The following is a 22,970-nucleotide window of genomic DNA, read 5'->3' as shown; positions in this document are numbered from 1 at the left end:
AATATTAAAGGGCCAGGCTAACTTTTGTTTTTGCTGGAGACAAAACCACATTTCGACAAACATACTCGTCGCTCGTTCGTTCGTTGTCGCCCATAAATATTTGAAAAACTGTTGGCAAAATTTTGTTGTTTAAAATTTTTATAACAGGATTGGAAGATGGAGGGAGTGGTGGACGGTTGGGTTTGAAGTATGACTAGATTGTTGTTACCCCTGCCTTTCTTTGGTCAAATTTTTTCCAATAGTAAGGGGTATATTTTTTAAAATTGAACCCTTTTGTTAATTGAGTTGATGACTAGTTCAACGGAGGGTTGGAGGCCATTTGGGATGGCAAATTTGTTTGTATTATTGTCATCATATCAAAAATTGTCTATGCTTTAAATATGAGTTTTTGGCAAGAGAATCCGTTTGGTCAATTTAAATAAGGGATAATGGGGTTGAGTGGTGGCAAATTTTGTTAGAATTGTTGTCTAAATATTCTGTATTTAACATAAAAATTAAAAAAACGGGTGGTGTTTAAAGTTTTGTGGTCTCCTTGTTTATAAAACTTATCATAAATACATTGCTCGGTTGTTGTATTTTTGCAATTTCCTACTTACCCGGCACTTCTATTTTATCTGGATCTTCATCCTCATCAAAATCTGAACCGGAATCTTCATCGATGGCATCATCGACATCAAAATCGAATGAGCGTTCTGTTGAAGTCTGCAAAAAAAAATAATAATTTTAATAGAGGTTTAAAATAGTTATACACAAAATAAAGAATTAATAATGAAAAATACAATAATTTCAATGAAAAATATAAGGAATTTTGTTGTTGCAAAATAGTCAGGATTACTGCCATTAATGTTGTTTTTTATAAAAACCACGGTGACTCCTTACGCCATCATTGTGTTGATTTATTAGATGTTTTCATTGAATGGCAAAAGGGAGAGTTGAACTGAGAGAAAAATAAGAATGAAATAATGCGGTAAACTATATTTACAAACATTTTTCAATTAAAGTTATAAGAAAAATTACACTTTTTTTATTAAATACCAATAAATACAAATAACAAAGACCAAAGTCGTCGTTTGACGCCTTACGCCATCATTGAGTTGTCTTTTTAGATATTTTCCTTGCATGAATAACGGTCGAGTTGATCAGAGAGAAAAAAATAAAAGGGAGTCATCGGCGACATGAATGTAAACAATGGAGCCTTTAAAGAGGTTTCTCATTGTAAGCAGAGAATCATGGAGAAATGTAAACAAAAAAATTGCCATCTAATAAGACATATGAGAAAAGCGTTCCAATTGTAATGAATTAAAGGCACCAAGAGTAAAACTAAATTCATTAACTAATTGAAATTCTGACTGAATGATGATATTTCAATCACAATAGTGGAGAGGAGGATAATTTGCTTAATGGAGAAATGGAATGTAAATTATGTAATTATAGATCATTAGAAAAATGTAAGCAATCAACGTGGAGCCGTTAAAATGACATGTGAAGAGTATTTGGAGTGCACAATTTGAGGGGAATAAAAATCAGAGTTGAACAAAATAATATGAAGAGATTGTTTAATAGAAAATAAAAATTGCATTTTTTATTAAATTTTACAATTTCTTTCAACTATTTTTTACAAGCGAATATTGTCTAACATTGTTTATAAAATACATAAAATTAAATGAAGAATAGATAGAAAATTAAACGGTTGGTTGTTTATCAAAAAGCTAATAGAAATTGGCCTATTGCGCAAGAACACCTTGGTGCACAGCATTGATGTAAATAAAAGTAGAGCGATTTTGTTAATTTTGGCCTTTCAGTAATTACATATAATCTCATTTATTCATTTCCTTATGGTTTAACGGCCCATTGTTTCATAAATAATTTCGGACTATAGTAACCTAAACATGTCAACTAAGCACCTAAGATGATTAGGTTACTGTAGTCCGAAATTATGTATGAAACCATAGGAAAATGAAAAAAATGAGATTATATTTGAGTTATGAATGTCCTAAAGGGGAACAAAATCGCAGAAGAAATAATTTAAAGAATAACTAAAATATTTATTTGACTTGACATGACTAATGACAACTTTTTTAGAAATAAAAATTGGTCGAAAATTATTAATAAATCAAATAAAATAAATAAAAATTTAAATAAATACATTAACATTTAAAAAACGTAGAGAGATTTCCCTCAACTTTACAGTTTTGTGAATGCTGTCATGTCTGTCATACTAGGTGTCTCCCTCAGCTTTTTATCAAGACTCCTCTCTAAATACACTATTGTGATTTGAATTCACAGTAGGGTACTTGATTTCGATCACCAAAAAGTATTAATTTTTAGTTGAAGAGAGACACGTTTAAAAAATAAATTCCTCAAATTTTTTATATTCTGTTCTGAAAATTTTAATTTTGCATAAAAAAACAATTATGTTGGAAATATCTTCAAAAAACTTTAAATTCAGAAGCCTGAATTTGGATTTTCTCCAAAAATCAGGATTATTAAGGAAAACTGTTAACCAAAATGTAATTTTCTTATGTTCTGCAAAGTTAAATTGATGCGAAATTTTTAAAAAATTGTATTCAATTGAACGGTACTTAAAAAAATTGGATTTTCTTACATTTTTCAATTCTTTTTAAATTTATTTTTCTTTTTAAAAACTTCCGAATGTCCACTTCTTTTGTTTATATTTTTTGTTTTTATTTTCGTTTTTTTTTTTTGCCTTTCACTTGAAAATATTTTTCCACAACGAAATTTAATTTTGGGTCCGTACAACACCTCAGGCAATTTTCAACTGTTTCCCCAAGTAAGGAATCGGATTTACGTCAACTCTTTGCCGAGCTTGGAGTTCGTTTCTCTGGCTATGCCGCCTGTTACTGAACTGAACACAGCAAATATTGAGGTAGCAGCAAATTTGAGCTACAGAATCTAGTCAAAATGCAAAAGCAACTACAACAACAAGAAGAAAATTATGTGTTCAAAGAAAGGGGGAAAGGAGATTTGTCTGAGAGTTACCAAAAACAGAGATGACACTGCGCTGTTTGCAAAACATTTTCAATGAAAAGGTTGATATTTTGGGGAAGCTTTTATGGCAGTGGCTAAATACAGGCAACCATATAAACTGGATACATATCCTTTGGGGCGGAGAGGGGGAGGGGGAGTATGAATGCTTGTTTAACTGTTTGTTTATATTATATACAGGAAAATGAAAATGTTTGGCCCAGGAACATCGTTGGCGGGCCTCCTGTCGGTCTGTATGAGAGGTACACAGCACAAGGAAGGTAGAGCAGACAAATAAACAACCCTTTCACTAGGACTTTCCTAGGAAAATCAAATAGAAATTTCATTGCAAAGAATATTAGCAGCAAATGACTTTAAAAGGGTGAGGTAGGGGGGATAAGGGGGATTGGGAGCATCCTGCCCAGTAAAAATGCCATAAATAAGTCAATTTTTAACATTACAAATTCCATTTTTAATGGCAAACTTGGTAGTTTCCTACGAAGAATTGAAGTTTTAGCCTTAATTTTAAATTCAGCTTAGCTGAATTGAAGTCTTTTTCGGGAGAAATATAATTTAACTGACTTAAATTCTAATTTTCTAATCTAATTTTTTCTAATTCAAATTTTTACAGGAGAATATGAAATTCGGCTGTGCCAAATTAAAGTTTTCCTAAAAGGAACGCCAGAATCTCAGCTGTATTGAAGATTCTTCACGGAAATTGAAACTCAGCTCAGTTGAATTACAATTTTCACAAAAAAATCGCTGGAAACTTTTTTTGAATTGTTTGCCCAAAAATTTCAATAACGATGAATTAAAAAAAATCGCTATTCAGCTACATTTAATTCAGATTTTTATTTATTTATTTTTTGTTTATGAAAATGTCTTTCCCATTCACATTTTTAAAAAAGAAAGTTCAAAAATTCCTTTTGATCATACAACAAGGCAAATATCACCATTTGACGCCTTACGCTATTATTGTGTTGTGTTTCAGATGCCTTCATTGCATGAATAACGGTAAAGTTGATCTGAGAGAAAAATGAATATAAACAATGGAGCCGTTAAAGAGATTTCTCATTGCATGCCGTTAAAGAGTTTTCTCATTGCATGCCGTTTAAGAGATTTTTCATTGCATGCAGAGATCAATGGAGAAATGTAAACAAAGGACCGTTAAATCAGAAATGTAAGAAAAAAAGGGAATAATTCTCTTTAATTAAAAAAGAGCCAAAGTAAAATTGATGCCATGATGAATTGATCAACATATAATTTCCGTCGTATTGTCAAACGTAAACAGTTTGGCCTAATGAGTATTTTTCAATCACAATAGAGTGTCTGACTTTTTTATTACACATATGTGAATAGAGGAGAGGTTGTTTTTTGTAAGAATATTTTTGAATTAAAATTTTGCAATCAACTCAGCAGAATAGAAATTTTTCTTGTCCAAAAATACCATTTAAGACAATTTAAATTAAAAAAATCGTAATTCAACTAAATTTCCCAATTTGGCAAAGTTTTTTTTTGTGGAAAATTTCTTTCCCAACCACATTTTGAAAAACTAATTTTGAAAATTCCTTAGCCATTTTGGGCATACAACCATAACAAATTCTATTCCCTTAAGTTAACTCTCCCTCTCTCACTCTCTCGCTTGCTCTTTGGCAAAATTAATATAAATCTTCGGGACATTTTTTACGTTTTGTTGTAAATTGCCAAAGTAATTTAGAATCTAATGAATGTGTCTGAGTTTTGCTTAAAACACAACCCCCAGCGCCCTCCTCAACCATAAATTTTTGTCGTACAAGGGGCGTGGGAGGGGTAGCCAATGGACCACAAAATGAAAGGTTAGTTTTAGTTTGTTCAAAAATATGGAAAATGGGAAGAGGATGAGCAGATGGATATTTAGCAGCAAGCAGAGGCGGCACTCACAGAAAAAAAGAAAAAAGATGGGGAGTAATTGAGTTTTTGGCAATAATTTTGTTAGCCATAAACTGAAATCCTAAAAAATAATATAAAATTTTAATTTTCCAGCCCTTTTTCGATATTCTGCCACATCCTTGTGCCATTTTTTTAAGATAAGAAATTTGCAAAGCTTTAAAAGCAGAAGGATGAGCTGCAGGGTAATATTGAAACAGAGAGGTCATTCACACACAAGAAGTTGGGGGTGGAAGAGCGATTTTTTTCTCTTAATTTTTTCAAGGTTTTTTTAGAAATCCCCAAAAAATATAAAACATTTCAAAAAAATATATGTATTTCCCCTAATCTTTTTTATATCATATGGCAACCCTGATTATATTTTTCAAATTACAAAAATCTAAATACAAATCCAATGGCAAATAAATTAAAAATCTTAAAAAAAATAATTATTAATATCCCCTCCCTCTCCCTCTCCTTCTTTTTGTATACTGCTACGCTCCTGTGTCATTTTTTAAGTAAGGACATCTTAACTGCACACTCATACAAATACATGTAAATATATATATGTAAATATCCTGCAAAACTTTAAAACCAGTTGTGCGTTGGGTACAACAACTAGGAAAAATTGCTAGAAACCCAAGGAGTGGGAGCGGAATCTACAATACCAACATTAAGGACACATCATCAAAGTAGGAAGGTATTAAATATTTTGTAAAGGCAACAAATTTTGTGGCCAAACGACAACAACAACAAACAACACTTTGGGGAATAACAAAATTTTCGAAAACTAATTTTTAGAGGGGCGGGGGTAGAGAGGGAAAAGGGAAAGTTTTGGAGGAAGAAGAAGAGGGGTGGCAGAAATCTGGGGACAAACTATTTAAAGGACACACCCAAATGTTGGAAACAAAATTTCCCTAAAAAAACTCAAGGGCTAAAATCATGTTTACTCAAACTTCCATTTTATCTGGATCCTCATTTTCATCAAACGCAGAATCGATATTTATCATCAAAATCAAATGAAAGTTTTGTTAGTCAGATGCAAATAATACATTTAAAATAGCTAATCACAAAAAGGGAATAAATAATGAAAAAAATATTACATTTATGCTATCTTTTTCAATGAAAAGATAAAGAAATATTTTTTTCGTATTAAATTCCAATAAAAACGCCAAAGCTAGCCTTTGACGTCCAAACGTTGGACGCTTTACGCATTATTGTGCTTAGAGTTAGACTGAGAGAGAAATAAAAAGAAAAAAAAATACGAGAAACTTAAATGTAAACAATGGAGTCTTTGGTGAGAGTCGGTAAGGAGAGTTCTCATTACAAAAATAGATCAATGGAGAAATGTAAACAAACTATGAGGAGTCAAAGAAAAAGGCAATAGAATGAATAAAAAGCGCCCAAGTTGACATTTGACGCCTTTGGTTGGATTTTAGATGTCACAATTGCAAATTTAACGGCATCGTAAATTATATTTACAAATATTTTTTCAATGAAAAATATAAAAAAACAAAAAAAATGTTAGTTAAATGCCAATAAAAAAATAACGCCAAAATCGTCGTTTGACGCCTTACGCCATCATTGTGTTGATGTTTTAGATGTCTTCATTGCATGAATAACGGTAGAGAATAATAAAAGGGAGTCATCGGCAACATGGAATGTAAACAATGGAGCCGCTAAGGGAGAGATCTCATTACATGCAGAGAGATCAATATGTAAACAAGATAAACGCGCCGTACAATGATTTTCATTTTTTGCTGACATTTAGACATTTTTTATTTATTCTAATTGGATAATTTTCGCTTTTTCTTTCACTTCCCATTTTTACTTAACATATTTCCATTTATCTACTAAAAATGGGAAGTGAAAGAAAAAGCGAAAATTATCCAATTAGAATAAATAAAAAATGTCTAAATGTCAGCAAAAAATGAAAATCACTCAAAAGATAAACAAAATAAATATCTTTAATTTCAATTAATCAAATGGGGATAATTTAATCACAATAGAGGCGTGGGAGTAGAACTGGCCAAACGACAACAAGAAAAGGACAAAACCCCATCAGGGAATTAAAACTTGTGCAACACTTATTTTTTTGGGAAATGTGTTCAGAGGGTGGGGGAATAGCAACAACAATCCAATTGCTGAAAAATTAAAAAAATTGTCAAAATTATTATAATTTATCAGTCAAAGATTTTAAGGACCTTCATTCCTTAAAAAATATCTGTATTTTGTAAAAATAAAGCCAAAAAAGGAAAGAAATATCTATAAAAATGCTTAAATGTTTATCCAAACACTTTTAAGACCTTTAATACCTAAAAAATAGGAAGCTTATGTCTATCCTTTAGGAATCCTTAAAAACCTTAAACAAATGTCTATTCAAATATTTTAAGGGGTTTTGGCTTTAGCAAAAGTATTGCTATTTTATTTATTTAAATATCCTTAAAGCCGAAAATATTATCGAAATTAAAAAAACAAAAACACCTTAAATTTTCCTTCATATTTCAAATGAAAGCCAGCCTCTTCCCCCTTAAGGTTTCTTTTCAAACTCTTGAATGAATTTTTTCTCTTGCTCTCTTTAAATTTTCTCAATTGACTTTGAAAGGCTTCATTGAAGAAAAACGTAAGTCACTTTAAGAAGAAGGAAGAAACAGAAAAAAAAAAAACACAATCAACAGCTGTAAATCGTCGTCGTCGTCTTGGTGCCATTGACATGGCACAGAGAAGAAACATAAAAGGCAATACAAATGACCTTGTAATACTAAATATCTATGGCGAGAGGAGTACAGGAAAAAAAACATAACATTAGTCCTTGTGGAAGAGATGATGAGAAACAAAAAAAAAACACAAATATCAAAACAAAATCAACAAACGGCAGCGGCGGCATACAAACACACACACACACATCATCATCATCATCATCTGCATACACATATTTAAAATAAATATACAAATATATGTAAAAGGCAGACAGTTATATAGGAGAGAGGGGGAGGTTATACTCTCTCACATATGTTGTACACACATTCGCACACATTATCTCATTTTTACATTAAAATGTCCTGGTAAACCAAATTCAACAACACAAAAAAATGCTTCATGTGAGCCATTCAAATTCTAACCCCAAAAAAGGGGTTGGGGGAGGAGCAGAGAGAAGGAAAGTGTGTGTGGGGGAGTAAAAGATAAATAGTTTTGCTCACATGATATACACACGGCTATCCACACACACACACACAGTTCAACCAGCAATTTCAACATAAACAAACACCCATCCACCTCCTTCCCGGCATTTCCCTACATTAGGGAAAATTTCAAAACCCCAAAAATTTCAAAGAAAAAGACGTTAATGAAAATAAACTGGAAGGAAAAATCAATAATGGTTGCAAAATGAGGTTCCCCGCTTCATTTCTAGCCCCCAAAAAAATCTCCGGATACCAATCCATTGGCCAATTGTGTCTGGAGTAATTTGGAAAGCAAGGTTAACGCACTAAAAAATACCAAAGTGTCGATCACCTCAAGCAAGCGCTTCGCCGGGAATGGCCCAAAATACCGCAGAGCAACATTCGGGCAGCGTGTGACGGTTTTATTGGCCATAATTCGTGCTAAAGGTGACCAATTCAAACAAGTCTAAACTTATTCTAAAATTTGATGCTATTTCCGACATTTTTTTGCTTTTATTCAATAAAATTAAAAAAAAAATTAAAAATTATTGCGTTTGACTTTTGGTTGCAGTTTTTTTATCTCGCCCTGTATTTATATTTTGTGTCAAACTAGTTCATCGCTCAGTACACCAGTTAATAAACGTATCAGTGATTTCCTAAATTTCATATCACTCATACGCAGAGTTTTCATACAAACGGTCCTCGGAACTAGATAAGGAACACCCCTATTCTCATTAAATTTCCCGCCCTTTCGGCCGATAATACCAACACAGAAAATTAATATTTTCATTGCTCATTGTTCTCAACAAAAAAATTCCATGAAATCCCGTTGTTTACATTTTTAAGACCGATACTTTTCAGCCTACGATATTATTTCTAAGCATACATCCCATCTCTGCAAAACAACACAACACAAGGGATACGAAACTTTATAAATAATGATAAGCAGACTCTACTCCTTATCCCCACATTCCATTTCTTCTTTTCTAACCAACCCCAAACCAAAATGTGTATTACAGCTCTTTTCCAATAAGAGCGAGAGAGAGAGAAATTGCAATTTTTTTCTCGGCAAGTTCATTGAAATATGCATGCAGTGTCAAGAAAAAAAAACACTCGAATTCTTCTCTCTCCCCCGTTTTATCCTTGTCATACTCATTCAACATTCACAGAATGCAGCCAGAGATGGCAGCAACATTGCTACCATAACTTTTAAGCTGTTATGTATCGTATAATCTTAGAAAAAAGAAGGGGGAGGGAGGTCATGAAACTAACTACAGAGGAAGCAGGTTATAAGGAATAGCAAGGCTTTAAAATTGCAGCTGCGCAATGTTTATATACGAAAATGTAATTGTTGGTGTTGTTTTGCTGTTGTATGTGTTGTCAGTAAAAGTGGGTGGATAATTGACATCTCTAAAATAGTGATACAGAAGAGCAGTGAGAGTGAGGACAGTGTGATGTGCAGCATAAAGTACAAATTGTTTGTTTGTGTTGTTATCACCACAAACACTGAGACACTGAGCGACACTGAACTATAACGGTTGTGTGTTGTTTGGTTTGTGAAAAAGGGGAATAACGAATAAAACAGGGTTGCCATATTTAAGAAATTGAATATTGGCAGAAATCTAGAATGGGGAATAGTTATAAACATATTATATCCGTTGATATGTTTTGTTATGAAAAAGGGGAGAAGCGAATAAAACAGAGTTGCCATATTCAAGAAATAAAATATTGCTAGAAATCTAGAATCTGGAAATAGTTATTAGAAATAGTATATTTTATCCGTTGATATGTTTTATTATGATAAAGGGAAATAACGAATAAAACAAAGTTACCATATTCAAGAAAAAATATTGGTAGAAATCTAGAATGGGGAATGGCTATTAACAATAGTATATCTTATCCCTTGATACGTTTTATTATGATGAAGGAAAATAACGAATAAAACAGAGTTGCCACATTAAAGAAATAAAAAATTTACAGAAATCTGGAATGGGGAATAACTATCAATAAAATAGTATATCCGTAGAAATGTCTTATTGTAAAAAAAGGAAATAACGAATAAAACAGAGTTGCCATATTCAAGAAATAAAATATTGCTACAAATCTAGAAGGGGGAATAGTTATTAATAAAATATATATCCGTTGATGTGTTTTGTTATGAAAAAAAAGGGTAGAACGGAAAACAGAGTTGCCATATTCAAGAAATAAAATATTGACAGAAATCTAAAATGGGGAATAGCCACTAATAAATTATATATACTGATCGGTTTTGCTATGAAAATAAAGTTGAATGACGAATAAAACAGAGTTGCCACATTAAAAAATTTATAATTGGTAAGTATATTAACGGAAAAATGAAGAATAAAATTATATCTGCTTAAAATATCTATTCCAAAAATGTTCCTAACAATTTTTTAGAGTATAAGACTGTAATTTATTGCATTTCGGCATATAAGGCTTCAATGTGGCATATCTTATACAGCAGTGATTTTATGATATATAAAACCTCATTTTTGTTTTTATTTTATGGCATAAAACACTTTGCTACGACCTTTTTTAGTATATTATAAAGTGGCCGATCTTCTACAACATATACGACTTCATTATTTTAGGCTGAAGAGATTCCTGCATTTGTTTTCTGTCGTATAAGACCCTGCAATATGACCCTAGTATATGAAATAGTACACTAGGGATTTGTGGCAATATAAGACTTCACTTCAATGTTTTTAAAGATGTATAAGACCTCGTTAGTTGTTTTTCGTGGGAGTATAAAACCTCATTTAAATGCAACTGTAGAAGATAAGACATGGTAAAAGGACATCAGACATCATTGATGTACTTATACGGTAAAATAGTGTGATTACGGCGTATAAGACTTAATAATCATAGGGCAAATATAAACTTATGCGGTAAAAAATAGTGTGATTTCGGCATATAAGACTTAATTATTTTGGGAAAAAGATATTCTTTCGCATATTTTCTGTTGTATAAGACATTGGAATATGGTTTGTGGCAATATAAGACTTTTTTAGGTGTATAAAACCTTGTTAGAGGGTTTTCGTGGGAGTATAAGACCTTACGTAAATTCGACTATGTAATAAAGGACTTTTTAAAAGACCTCTCATTGTGTATGAGACATCATCATTAGGGATTATAAGACCTTACGAAATTAAGGCATCTAGACATATAAGGTCTTCTTAAAAGCGATTTATGCCTATAGAAGACAATATACTAAAGCTTCTACGGCGTATAAGACTGTTGTTATTATTATAGTACTTCTGTGGCGAAAAAGAACACATTTTGGCCTATAAGATCTGCTTTAATGACTTCTGGAGGGCACAAGACCTTCATATAGTTAATATGTGTCTTAGAGATATTTATTTTCGTAAAAAAGCTCTCTAATCGGGTTGTATAAGACTTTTTTGTGGGTATTATATGGCATATATGAGTCCAATAACAGTCTTCGATAGCGTATAAGACCTTATTATATCTATTTTATGTCGTATAAGACTTTTTTACAACTGATACGTTAGATTCAAAATCGCTACTATGAAACTTATACTGCGTATAAGACCTTTCTATCGCACTACTATGGCATATAAGAACATATTATGGATATTGTATTAAGCATAAGACTTTCTATAGGGTGTTTTGTGTCCGAATAAGACCTTATTATTCCAATTTTGTCTCGTATAAGACTATTTTACAACTCATACGTTGAATTCAAAAGCATAATTCTCTTTACTATGTAACTTATACTGTGTATAAGACCTTACTATGACACTTCTATAGCATATAAGAACATATTATAGATCTTGTATTAAGTATAAGACTTTCTTTTGTGTACTTTTGATTATATTACGGAGTTTCTCATTGCGAATAAAAACATGTTACAGTTCTTGAATGGCCTATAAGACTTCGCAACAAACCTCCTCTGGTACATGCGACTCAATTGCATAAGTTTTTAGAATTTAGGAATTTAGCAATTACAAATAAGACATGATTACTGTTCCTTTTTATTTAGAACCCAGCTGACTTGCATTTGCCATCCTCTTTTGCTTCCATGCGATTGCTTTTTGTTTGCATTTAAGGTTTGAAATTCAAACACACACGTATGTAGAGTATATATGCCATTACTAAGTGATAAAGATTGCAATTGTCCTTATCTCTTCGAAAAAAAAACAAAATATGAAAGAAACTCTTTAAATAATTCGTGGGAAAATATGCTGTTCAAATTAATGGTAAATTAGAGTAAAGCCTTGAATATTTGGAATAAGCAAAGCGAACTGCACAATTGGATCTTATACTTTTAGATACTTTTGAAAATTTCCAGCAAGAGATCATTTCTTTGTGGTCCCACTGTGAGATGTTCCGCAAAACTTTTATGTGTATTCCTGACGGATATTCAAAAACTGTTGCAAGGAAAAAGGAAGGAGAGGTCGGGCATAAAATATTTCCATTAACAACTTGGCCACAGATGTTTTTAATATGACAACGAGCAAGTTATCTGGAAATGAAAAGTATTAATGCCTTAACTATTAGAATTATTAAAACTTTTTATTAACTTTATTTTGGCTTAAGGTCAATTGAAAAACATCAGTGTTTTCTTTTTATAATTTTGATTTTTATTTTCCGATATTTCGACTGTCTTCGACAGTCATCTTCAGGGAAAAATATTTTTATTGAGAAAAGCAACAGTCTTGTTTCACCGTCTATGCTAAACTTATTAAAACTTTTAAAAATGAAATTTATTACAATTGTTCTGCAACTTTGCTCCCAGCAAGGCGTTGTGAATGTGGGAGGTTATTTAACATTTAAATCTAAGGAAATGAGATGGTGGCAATTTAATACGAAAGGGAATTTGAAATGAAAAATATAATTATTTGACAAATCCTTCCTGGTCTTTGGCTATCCTCTATGGTATTAAATAATATGATGTGTGAGAAAATCTTAATCCGAACCCATAAATGCCCAGTAATGTCATATAAAATTTTATTGTTATACATTGGATTTTAATGTATATTTTCTTCCGCATCCAAGACTTTCAAAGAATACCTCTTTAGAGTTTAAGTAGTTCTTCGTTATCTGAGTAGAGTATAAAAAGATTCAGATTCGAGGAGACTTTGCTGCAAGCGGCAAAACTTTCGTTCCTTGGAAGTCAATTTGAAGTGAATTAAGGGTACGCACTCCAGTTACAACAATTACTACGGGCTACAGGTAACAAATCACTTTTGTGAAAAGGTTGGAGAAAATGAAAAAGGAAACTTCCTTATGTTGTTTATTATCTTTTATCATAGTTAATACGATTTTTCGATTCATCTCTTTACTTTCCAAGAAGCCAACTTGTCAGCAAATGCCCCAGATTCCAAAGAAAACCCACAAACACCAAGACACACGTGTTGAGATCTTTTTCTCTAAAAAAATCATTGTAAATTAAAACATATCACAATTTTCTTATAAATTTCCTTACTAGATTCCAATTTTTGGAGTTTTCATTTCTAAATTATATTCAAATAAACGAAAAATTCATCAGCTTCCAAAGAAAACCCACAACCACCAAGCCACACGTGTTAAGATCTTTTTCTCTAAAAAGTTAAGCTTCAAATTAAAGCATATCACAATTTTCTTATAAATTTCCTTACTCGAGTCAATTTAGTTTAGTTTTAATTTCTAAATTATATTCAAATAAACGAAAAAATCATCTGCAAAATAAATTTAAAACATTTTAGCACATGTGAAACCATGTGAATGGTCAAGGGGAACACACAAATAATACCCAATTCCATGTGTTAGAAAGAGATGGTTATATGAACACAACACAATAGGGCATTAGCAAAACAACAACAAAGCAACAATTTTTGACAATGAACACAAGAGAACGTTGTTTTCTGACAGCTGCAGCAGCATGGTTCTGTGGTTTTGTTATCAAAGGAAAAAATGGGATAATTTCCCAACATTTTTATGTACATTTTCTAATCACTCACTAATAACAGTAAAGAAAAAAGGCCGGCAAAGACAACCATCAATATTCCTTTTATGATTAATTGCAGTCTTGTCTGATGAAATTTGCAAGAGAATGAAATGTCAGTGTTGTGTGAATGAAGAGTGCTCGGTCGTTATTCGCACTTTCAGAACCCTTACTGTGTGTGAAGCATTTTTCTTTGCTTTTTTACGTAAAGAAAAAACCAAATTACCATCCGAATTCTGCAATTTTACTTACCATTTTTATGTTAATCCTTTAGCAAACAATGTCGAATTTATAATTTTTTGTTACAAACAATGGGCAACGTATGAATTTCCGAATTATTTGTATTTTTTGTTTTTGCAGAGCGCAGACACTAGCTTGGTATACTTGGATTTTCTTTTTCCTGTTATTTTTGTTTCTTCTTTTTTATGATGACTATTGTTTTTAAACACACTAGGCAGAGGAAAACTTGCCTCTTCCGCCTAAACAAAAACGAAAAATACAATGTCCCCAAACACAAACTTTGGGGAAATGACCACAACTTTTTTTGTTTCTTTTCTGGAAGGTTTTTGTTTTCTTTTTATTTGCTCCTTTGATGTGTATTCACATCGCTCAGCTTACTCCCTTAGAATTTGGGAATTTTTTATGCGATTGCAGGGAGACATTTTGGTGCAATTTCTTTTTTCACTTAATTTTTTGTATTTTTTTATCAATTGATTTTTATTTTGGTATTTGTTTGCTTTTTTTATTCCACTTCAATTTCTTGTATGTACCAGCAGCAGCATTAACCACACACACTCCACTCTTTTTTACTTCTTTATGTAAAATTATTATTGTTGTTGCTTTTGTTGTTCTGGTTCTAAAGCATTTGCAAATTGTTAATTGTTTGCGGCAAAAAATTCACGACGAAACGATAATAAGCGCAACTCACGTCCGACACACGTCCAAACGTTCTTAAATACCGACAAAAGACAAATGATTTTTTTCTTTCGGCTGCTTTTTATTTATGTTTTTTTCCTTGATAGGGATTTCTAGATCGACTTGGGACTAATGGCAAGAAAAAATGGAAAGAAATAACGTGGTTAATTGAAATGGAAATTAAATAATTTCAGGGAATAATTTCAAAAGAAAAAAAGATGAAAATGAAAAAAATTATTGCTCATTGAAACATTATTAACAACCAGCCTTGCTTCAGGTTGGCACTTGAAATAGTGTCGAATGAAATTTGACATGTTGGTTGAGGGAGAAACTGAAAAAGTGAAGTACTTGGCTCGCGTTTGAGGTTATTCCGTTTCATTGATTACTTATTCTAATGGGACTAATGCATTATTCTTTTAAAAATTCACTTTTCAATGGGCCAAAAAGGGTTTTTTGGAAATAAAGGAGTCACTCTCATTCATGTTTGCAAGTGTGTAGCACACCATTCACTGAAATTTCTTTCAGATGAAAGATTGCATTTTCTCAGTTGTAAAATATAGTAGTAGCAGAATATAAAGAATGAAGAAAATGGCGAAAATGACAGAGCAGAACCAGTCAAGAAAAAAATTAATAGAGGAACCAAAGGAACCAACTAAGAAAAGGTAAATAAATATTTTTATTCGATATTAAACCATTAATTTGTTGGCGCTCTGGATTTGCAGGAGCTTTGTTTGATTTGAATTCTAAATAAGCTGAAATTTATAGATGTGTAAAGTGTTACATTAGAGGGGAATACGATGACCTAATATGTCATGGAATATGTGTTCCAAACTGCCTACAAGAATCTACCAGTTGCTTTATGGTTTAAGGTTTCTCGTCTGGAAGCAGACACCTCCGATAGGAGGAAAGCAAGAATGTCGTGACTAAAGGACAATTGTAATGGGATTATATTAATCAAATGGTGGAATGATTTTACTTACATAATGGTCCAGAAGCAATTTATGAATTCCAATGTCAAATTTATGACATATCCCACAATATAAATCAACCGGATTCTGTGGCGTTACTGCTTTCAGACAAGGTTAGGTTTTGGATGCCCATCGTTTTAGAAATTTTTTGAACACTACTTCACTTGGAGACCCAGTGGGCCATTGTGTTCATCTTGAAAAAAAAAAAAAAATAAGGACAGAGAAGAAAAAAGTGTGATAAGGATTGCATAGAAGGCATGGAGGATAATTATCGCATAGTAGAAAGATCAGTGAATGGGTAATTTCTTCTCAAAGCAAGAAATATCAGGCAGCCTTATTTAACAGCCACTTAAAGTATTTTGATAACCACGCCAGTTTAGTTTGAGGAAGGAGACTTACAACTCAAAAGCACAAAACAGTCTGGAAAAGGACCAGTTTCAAGTCGTCACAGCTACTTCCTATTTCTTGACCAAATATGAACAAAATGGATGGTCTCCGATAGTAGCGACTTATTTCTGTGGCAGTCATACATTCTATAATACAACTAACCTAGCCAGCCCAGTTGGCTGCAATTTAAGATGCCTGCTTTGCAGTGAACAACGTTCCTCACGAAGCATTTTCCACCATTTCACAATATAAAATGTCTTTGGAAAGAAATCCAACCTTCATTATGCATCAAATCGATTTTCTTCAAAACAAATCGGAGTTTATGGTCATTTCCAAGCAACGGAAATTGTTACAGAGAAAGACATGTTTATTCAGAAAGTTAATCATTGGCGGGGCTTAGAGCACGGTACATAAGTACTGATACCACGTCCGTTTGTTTGAAATCCTTATAAAATTGTGTCTTTTCAGGATGTACCAGTAAGCGGTATGACATTTCTGACGAATGTGTTCCATGGGAATCACTGCTTTATTTCATTATTTTAAAGGCCGATCATTGTTAAATTGTTGTTGTCATCCGGACCACAAGCGCAAAAAGCAATGTTACTTACGAAACAATAAAGGTCCAAAGCCCTGGATATATTAACTTCACCAAAGAAAAAAATGACAAAGTTGTACTCAGAACCTTTGAGGCTACATGCGACATGGTAAAAATGCTAAAAAATATATTTTTTGCTCAATATATTGCCAAAATCGACAAATCATAAATTCGCTGCAATGTCAGCGAAATAATTCGCTCTAACAACAACTTCATGCCACTCGAGTGTTATCATTTTTCAGTGATTAACCAAACGACCCTGTGCTAACATTTTGCAGTGATTAGCAATGACTTTCAGCGGTTATTTACTTGACGCTGTTTTTTCATTTAGCCAGACTTCGACAATGGAACTTTTAATTGGGGAATTTAACGGCATTTTAATTAATTAATTAATTAATTTTAATTTATTAAAAAAACAATAACTTTAAAGAACATGAGGGTTGTTTTCAGCATTGAGAATAGGAAGAGTAAGAAAGCGACAGAACTTTGAATCCTTTAAAGGTTTAAAAATGGCACCAACAAGATTTTTTTGCAAATTATTCAAGAGCAGTTTTTATTTAAAATCATATTTTCAGATGCCAATAACAAAACGTTGCTGTGTGCCCGGCTGCCATTGGGGAAAGGGCCCTAAAGCCACCACCTACCATGCCGTCAAACCATCATGGAAAGTTATGCTGCAAAAACGATATGGCCTGCATGATAAAGAAGCTCGATTTATTTGCTCAATACACTTTCCCGAATACTGTATGTATACGGTGGGGACACGAAAATTATTGTTTAAAGATTCCGAACCATCATTGTATCTTCCGGAGCCAACAAGTAAGTGGGTAGTTATTTGGTGTTTTTTTATTTGAAATATGAGACCAATTTTTGTAACATTGGGGCCCTACCAATTTGATTTGAAGTTATTGAAGAACAAATGGTGTGGAATTTTAAACTATTCCAGGTTTTCTAAAGATAACAAGCTCCATCCCACCTTGAGGCATTCATTGACAAAATATGCCTTCGTTTTCAATAGGTTTCCCATTAAAATATAACCACCATTAAAATCGATCTTTCAGTGGTTCATGTTTCGCCTCGATGTGATCTTGTTGTCATATAACGAAACCTTCCAATTCCAATTAAACCAAAAATTGAACTAAGTTGTCTATAATTTTCAAACATTGAGACGTTCATCATAATTTGTATATCATTTAATTTGCTTCTGTTTTTACTCCTCTCACAGAATCATTAACAGAGGAAAAGAACCAACTGGTCCCAGCCGCCCCGACTTCCGTCAGCACGACATTATCAACTTCGCCCGAAAGTAAAAACACGGTGATGGACAAGATTCAAGCCTTATTAGCCTCAAACCCAGAGTATTTGGCCAAAGGTATACCCAATCACATATTAGAAGAATTACAGCAGCAAAAGCGGCCGAAAAAGGTAGGTCCACTGCTGAATTCCAAAAAAAAATTGAATAATTGCTAATAAAAATCCTATATGTCCACAGGAAGTTTCACCCCCTGCCACTGTTCTGATAGAAATTGCAGATGATAGTGACTGTGAAACAATAAGTGTGGATGAATCGCCTGTCTTGTCCCCACCCCCAGAAAATGTGGCTGATTTTGAGGGGACAACAGTTTTGTGTCCCAGACAAGGAAGCGAAGCTGAATGTAAAGATTTTCCAGTTTTATCACCAGCAGCCCAGGAAGATGAAACCGAATGTACGGAGGCTTCAGTGCTATCCCACACACTCGAAGAAGATGAAGCTGATAACGAAAAAATTCCGTTTGACGAGACCTATGTGGAATACAGGCCAAGAAAATGTAAGAAGAAACTAGAAAATCCATCCAAAAAACTCGTAGAATTAATTCTGCTTTCTCTACTTTTTATCTAGTCAAACTTGGCAAAAAGCACCCAAATGCTGTGGTTGAAACTACCTCCTTATCTGCTGTAGAGCTCTGTGATATTGACTATGAACTTTCCATACCCCTGGAAACAATACAAAGCGGTCAATTGAGTAATTTACAATTGGAGTCGATAGCCTATGTCTCACAAGCCCATGACCAGTTTTTGCCCAACGAAAATCGGGCGGGGTTTCTCTTGGGTGATGGTGTTGGTGTGGGTAAAGGTCGTACAATTGCTGGTCTCATTTACGAAAACTACCTAAAGGGTCGCCACAAAGCCATTTGGCTCTCGGTGTCAAATAATTTAAAATATGATGCCGAAAGGGATTTTAAGGACATTGGAGCTACAGACATTCAAATTTATCCTCTGACAATGGTATTTAAAGTTTAATTCTTTTTGAAAATAACACCAAGAAAATGTTATTATTTTTCCAGTTTAAATGCGGACAAAAAGATTCAGAAATCAATAATATCGATAGATGTGTTGTATTCGGAACCTATTCAGACTTGCTGTCGTCGGATAAATACAAATCAAGACTCCAACAATTGCTGCAATGGTGTGGTCAAGACTTTGAGGGTCTCATCATATTTGATGAGTGTCGTGGTGGGTTTTCGGAAAAACTTACAAAGGCGCTGTTGGAACTGCAAAATGAATTGCCCAGGGCTAGGGTAGTATATTCTTCTTCAGTCTTAGGGGGTTTGGAAGCTAAAACTATGAGCTATATGATACGCTTGGGTGTTTGGGGCCAGGGCACAGAATTTCCACGTTTTACAGATTTCCTCAAAGCCATGGACAGAAGGTAAAACCAAAGATGAACAAGAATTCCCTTAAAGTTTTTGAAAATTATTTTTTTTTTTCAACAGAGGTCTGGGGGCCATGAAAATCATGGCCATGGAACTGAAGCGAAAAGGAAGATACATTGCCCGTCAACTGAGTTTCAATGGGGTATCCTTTAGAACCGAAGAAGTTCCTTTGTCCCAAGAGTTTACAAGGGTCTATGAGGAATCGTGTGGTTTGGTAGTTTGCCGCTTTTTAAGGAATCCTGGACATTATTTTAAAATTCTTTTCTTTTTTTAGTGGTTTGAGGCCAGGCAAAAATTCCATGAAGCTTCACAGTTGTTGGCCATTGAAAGTGCCCTAAAAACCTCAATGTGGAACGAATTTTGGTCTGCTCATCAGAGATACTTCAAAAGTCTGTATTTGGCAAGCAAACTTCAGCATGTGATTCCCATTGCCCGTGAGGCCATTAGAAACGGAAAGTGTGTGGTAATTACTCTACCCTCAATGGCAGAGTCTGATACCTCAAAACAAATGGATGGAGCAGACAATGAGTTCCCCGATTTTCCATTGACAACCAAGTAACTTCTAGATTTTTCTTATTCCACTTCGTTTTTGAAATTCCGTATTATTTTTTCAGAGGTATTTTCCAGTCTCTGGTGGAAAAGTATTTTTCGGAATCCGAACCACAAAGTTGTAAATCTACAATCGAGACACTCATTGCCGAATTAAAGGCAGAAAATAGTCCAAGAAATGATAACTTTTCTTCCCTCTCCTCCGCCCCATCCAATAAACGTAAATCAGTCACGCCAGAGGCAGTTAAAAATAAAAAATCTCGCATGGATTGTTGGGAAATTAACTCATCCGATTACAATGAGGCCGATGAAGATGGCAATGATAGTGTTTGTAATATGGAATCGAATAATAATTCAAATGAATGGCAAACCGAATGTGAATACTCAGACTCGGATCTAAATCTCTTTGAGGGAAATGTTTCTGGAGCGGTATCAGATTCCTGGTTGGTACGAGCGAGCAAAAAGAAGAAGAAGAAAAAGATGGCAAAGAAGTCGGCAGCATCAGTATCTGAGACGTCAATGGCCATGAAGCCATGCATTTCACCCCACTTATCTCTGACCACGAATCAAAATAGTCAATCTTCCACACAGAGTCATTGCTTTAATTTATCAGAAACTCAGGAGAAAGACTCCAATTCAATACCCGACAAAATACAAGATCTCTTGCCAAAGAAACAGCAAGCCATTGAAGCAACGAAATATGGTTCTTCACTTGAAGATGTCATAGAGAGAGTACGTTGTATTAAGGAGGACCTATTGCAAAAAATAAAATTACTGGAAGAACGTTTGCCCGTCATCTGCCTGGATCAGCTAATTGATGAGCTGGGCGGTCGTGAACATGTGTCTGTAATTACAGGAAGCAACGACCGCTGGCCACCATTTAAAGATGATGTTAATGATGGAAACCCCAACCTTTCCTCCCTGAACATCGAAGAAAGGCAACACTTTATGGATGGCAGCAAAAATGTGGCCATTATTTCAGAGTCAGCATTCCGCGGCATGTCATTGCAAAGTGATCGTAGAGAATCAAATCAAAGAACCCGCGTCCACATTCTTTTGGATTTACCCCCCTCTGTGGACCGTACCATACACAATTTAGGTCCCACACATCGTTCTAATCAGGCAAATCCTCCGGAATATATATTTCTTGTCTCCGACTTGGCCAGTGAAAAGCATTTTGCCGAAACCATGGCAAAACGTTTGGAATCTCTGGGGGCATTAAGACACATTGATCCCGAAAACATTCCTGATCCATGTCACCTCCATTTCAGTGTTGATAACAAATATGGCCACCAGGCATTGGAATCTACAGTGCAAACCATCATGGGTTATGAACAGGTTTTGGTGCCATCGCCACAAAACCACGACTATCATGGTGAACTCTTCAGGGATATTGCCAATGGCCTAAAGGGTGTGGGCCTTACTGGGCCACAACAAACCACACCGAATCAACTGAGTCTGGACAAGCTTTTCAATAGAATAATGGGTATGCCAATGGATCTGCAAAATCGTCTTTTTAAATATTTCTGCAATACTCTAAAGGCAAACGTTAAGAAGGACCGTAGACATTTTGATTTGGGAATTTTGTGTAAGTTTTGAATTAAAGGCAACGAAATTTCCTAAAATCCTTTTTTTCTTTCAGATTTGGGTGCATCTGGTGAAGAGGTTTCTCCTGTTAAAGTGCTACGTTTTATGCGCAAAAATGCCACAGGCAGGGAAACAACAGAACTGCATACTGTTCGTGTAGAGAGGGGTATGATGTGGCGAGAGGCCACAGAGAAGTAAGTTGTATTCTTGGGAGAATTTGATAGACCAAGCGGGAAATATTAATCTTCTTTTTACATCACAGGTATGCCGACTTAGTTGGTGACCGAGATGGTTTCTATCTGTCGCATCAGGAGTATAACTCTAGAAGGTCTGTCATTTTGGCTGTTGAACTGGAATCTCAAGCACAGCATCAAAAATTGCAAGGAAAAGAGGAAAAAGACATGCTTTTTCAAATATATCGACCAAATACTGGTCGACAATCAAACCCCTTAACATGGGCTGAAATTGAAAAGAAATACAAAAGGGTTACCATATCGGAAGTTGAAAGTCATTGGACCCAACAATATGAGGCAGCGGAGAATATTTGTTCGCATCTCTATTGGAATGGTAATTGTCGTAATGAGAACATACCGGAGGAGGGTGCAAAGTGTGAGGTAAGTTTTGGTAAAAAAATGCCCAATAGAAAATTGTCATCAATATGCCTTCCTTTTCAGATTGGTCTACGCCAGCGTTTGTACCAAGTCATGGCCGGGTCTGTGTGGCCGGTGTGGTCTCGGGTGGAACAAATCCTGGCTGTACATAATGACTATAGTCGGATGCAAATCGTTCATATACAAACAACAGAGGGTGAACAAATTGTTGGTGTTCTTGTACCGGAGTCATGTTGTCAACTTTTAATTCAAGATCTAAAGACCGATGCGAATCGAGTTGAAGAAATAAACTTCTTGAAATAAAACACAAACACACATACAGAGTCTGGAAACTTCATTTTCGATTTTTCTATAGAAAAATCTCACCAACGTTGATTTTTCTATAGGAAAATCTCACCGACGTTGATTTTTCTATAGAAAATCATCATCAACGTTAATTTTTCTATAGAAAATCTTCATCAACGTTAATTTTTCTATAGAAAATCTTCATCAACGTTGATTTTTCTATAGAAAATCTTCATCAACGTTGATTTTTCTATAGAAAATCTTCACCAACGTTAATTTTTCTATAGAAAAAGTTCACCAACGTTAATTTTTCTATAGAAAAATTTCAACAACGTGGAGTTTTCCATAGAAAAATTTCAAC

At 34.0% G+C, this 22,970-nt stretch overlaps 2 protein-coding genes and 1 long non-coding RNA gene across 3 annotated transcripts in view; 1 reads left to right on the top strand and 2 right to left on the bottom strand.

The window, feature by feature from the left end:
• The window catches only part of LOC101901503 (protein strawberry notch), a 44,171-nt gene extending 29,133 nt beyond the window's left edge, over window positions 1-15,038 (bottom strand). Inside the window, exons 1-2 of the mRNA XM_059122504.1 lie at window positions 14,272-15,038; window positions 597-702 (exon numbers count right to left, since the gene is read on the bottom strand). Of these exons, the coding sequence (XP_058978487.1) occupies window positions 597-702; window positions 14,272-14,274 (109 nt within the window). The 5' untranslated portion in view covers window positions 14,275-15,038. The remainder of the gene's footprint in view (window positions 1-596; window positions 703-14,271) is intronic.
• Window positions 13,037-14,019, bottom strand: LOC109613126 (uncharacterized). The gene is made up of 3 exons (XR_002194814.2): window positions 13,694-14,019; window positions 13,522-13,636; window positions 13,037-13,465 (listed from the first exon to the last, which is right to left on the bottom strand). It is a non-coding gene; the product is annotated as an uncharacterized LOC109613126 (long non-coding RNA).
• Window positions 15,039-15,505: 467 nt separating the features above from the next.
• On the top strand, window positions 15,506-22,629 carry LOC101894390 (protein strawberry notch). Its single transcript, XM_011295274.3, has 12 exons — window positions 15,506-15,596; window positions 17,460-17,703; window positions 18,110-18,309; window positions 18,377-18,692; window positions 18,764-19,149; window positions 19,209-19,573; window positions 19,638-19,791; window positions 19,852-20,132; window positions 20,192-21,714; window positions 21,769-21,907; window positions 21,976-22,327; window positions 22,388-22,629. The coding sequence occupies exons 2-12, from the start codon at window positions 17,460-17,462 to the stop codon at window positions 22,625-22,627; spliced, it is 4,200 nt and encodes a 1,399-aa protein (XP_011293576.1). The 5' UTR covers window positions 15,506-15,596; the 3' UTR covers window positions 22,628-22,629.
• Window positions 22,630-22,970: the final 341 nt, after the last annotated feature.

Source organism: Musca domestica, unplaced genomic scaffold (genome assembly GCF_030504385.1).
Source record: "Musca domestica strain aabys unplaced genomic scaffold, Musca_domestica.polishedcontigs.V.1.1 20, whole genome shotgun sequence".
Classification (NCBI taxonomy): domain Eukaryota; kingdom Metazoa; phylum Arthropoda; class Insecta; order Diptera; family Muscidae; genus Musca; species Musca domestica.
Note: the sequence above shows the minus strand (reverse complement) of the source record. Positions and strands in the feature narration are given on the sequence as shown.

Bases quoted from the DNA above. Each gene is read 5' to 3' on its own strand.
- LOC101894390 (XM_011295274.3), top strand. From the start codon at position 17,460: ATGCCAATAACAAAACGTTGCTGTGTGCCCGGCTGCCATTGGGGAAAG. The intron at 18,693-18,763 runs GTAAGAAGAAAC...CTTTTTATCTAG, and splicing joins GGAATACAGGCCAAGAAAAT to TCAAACTTGGCAAAAAGCAC. The intron at 19,150-19,208 runs GTATTTAAAGTT...TTATTTTTCCAG, and splicing joins AAATTTATCCTCTGACAATG to TTTAAATGCGGACAAAAAGA.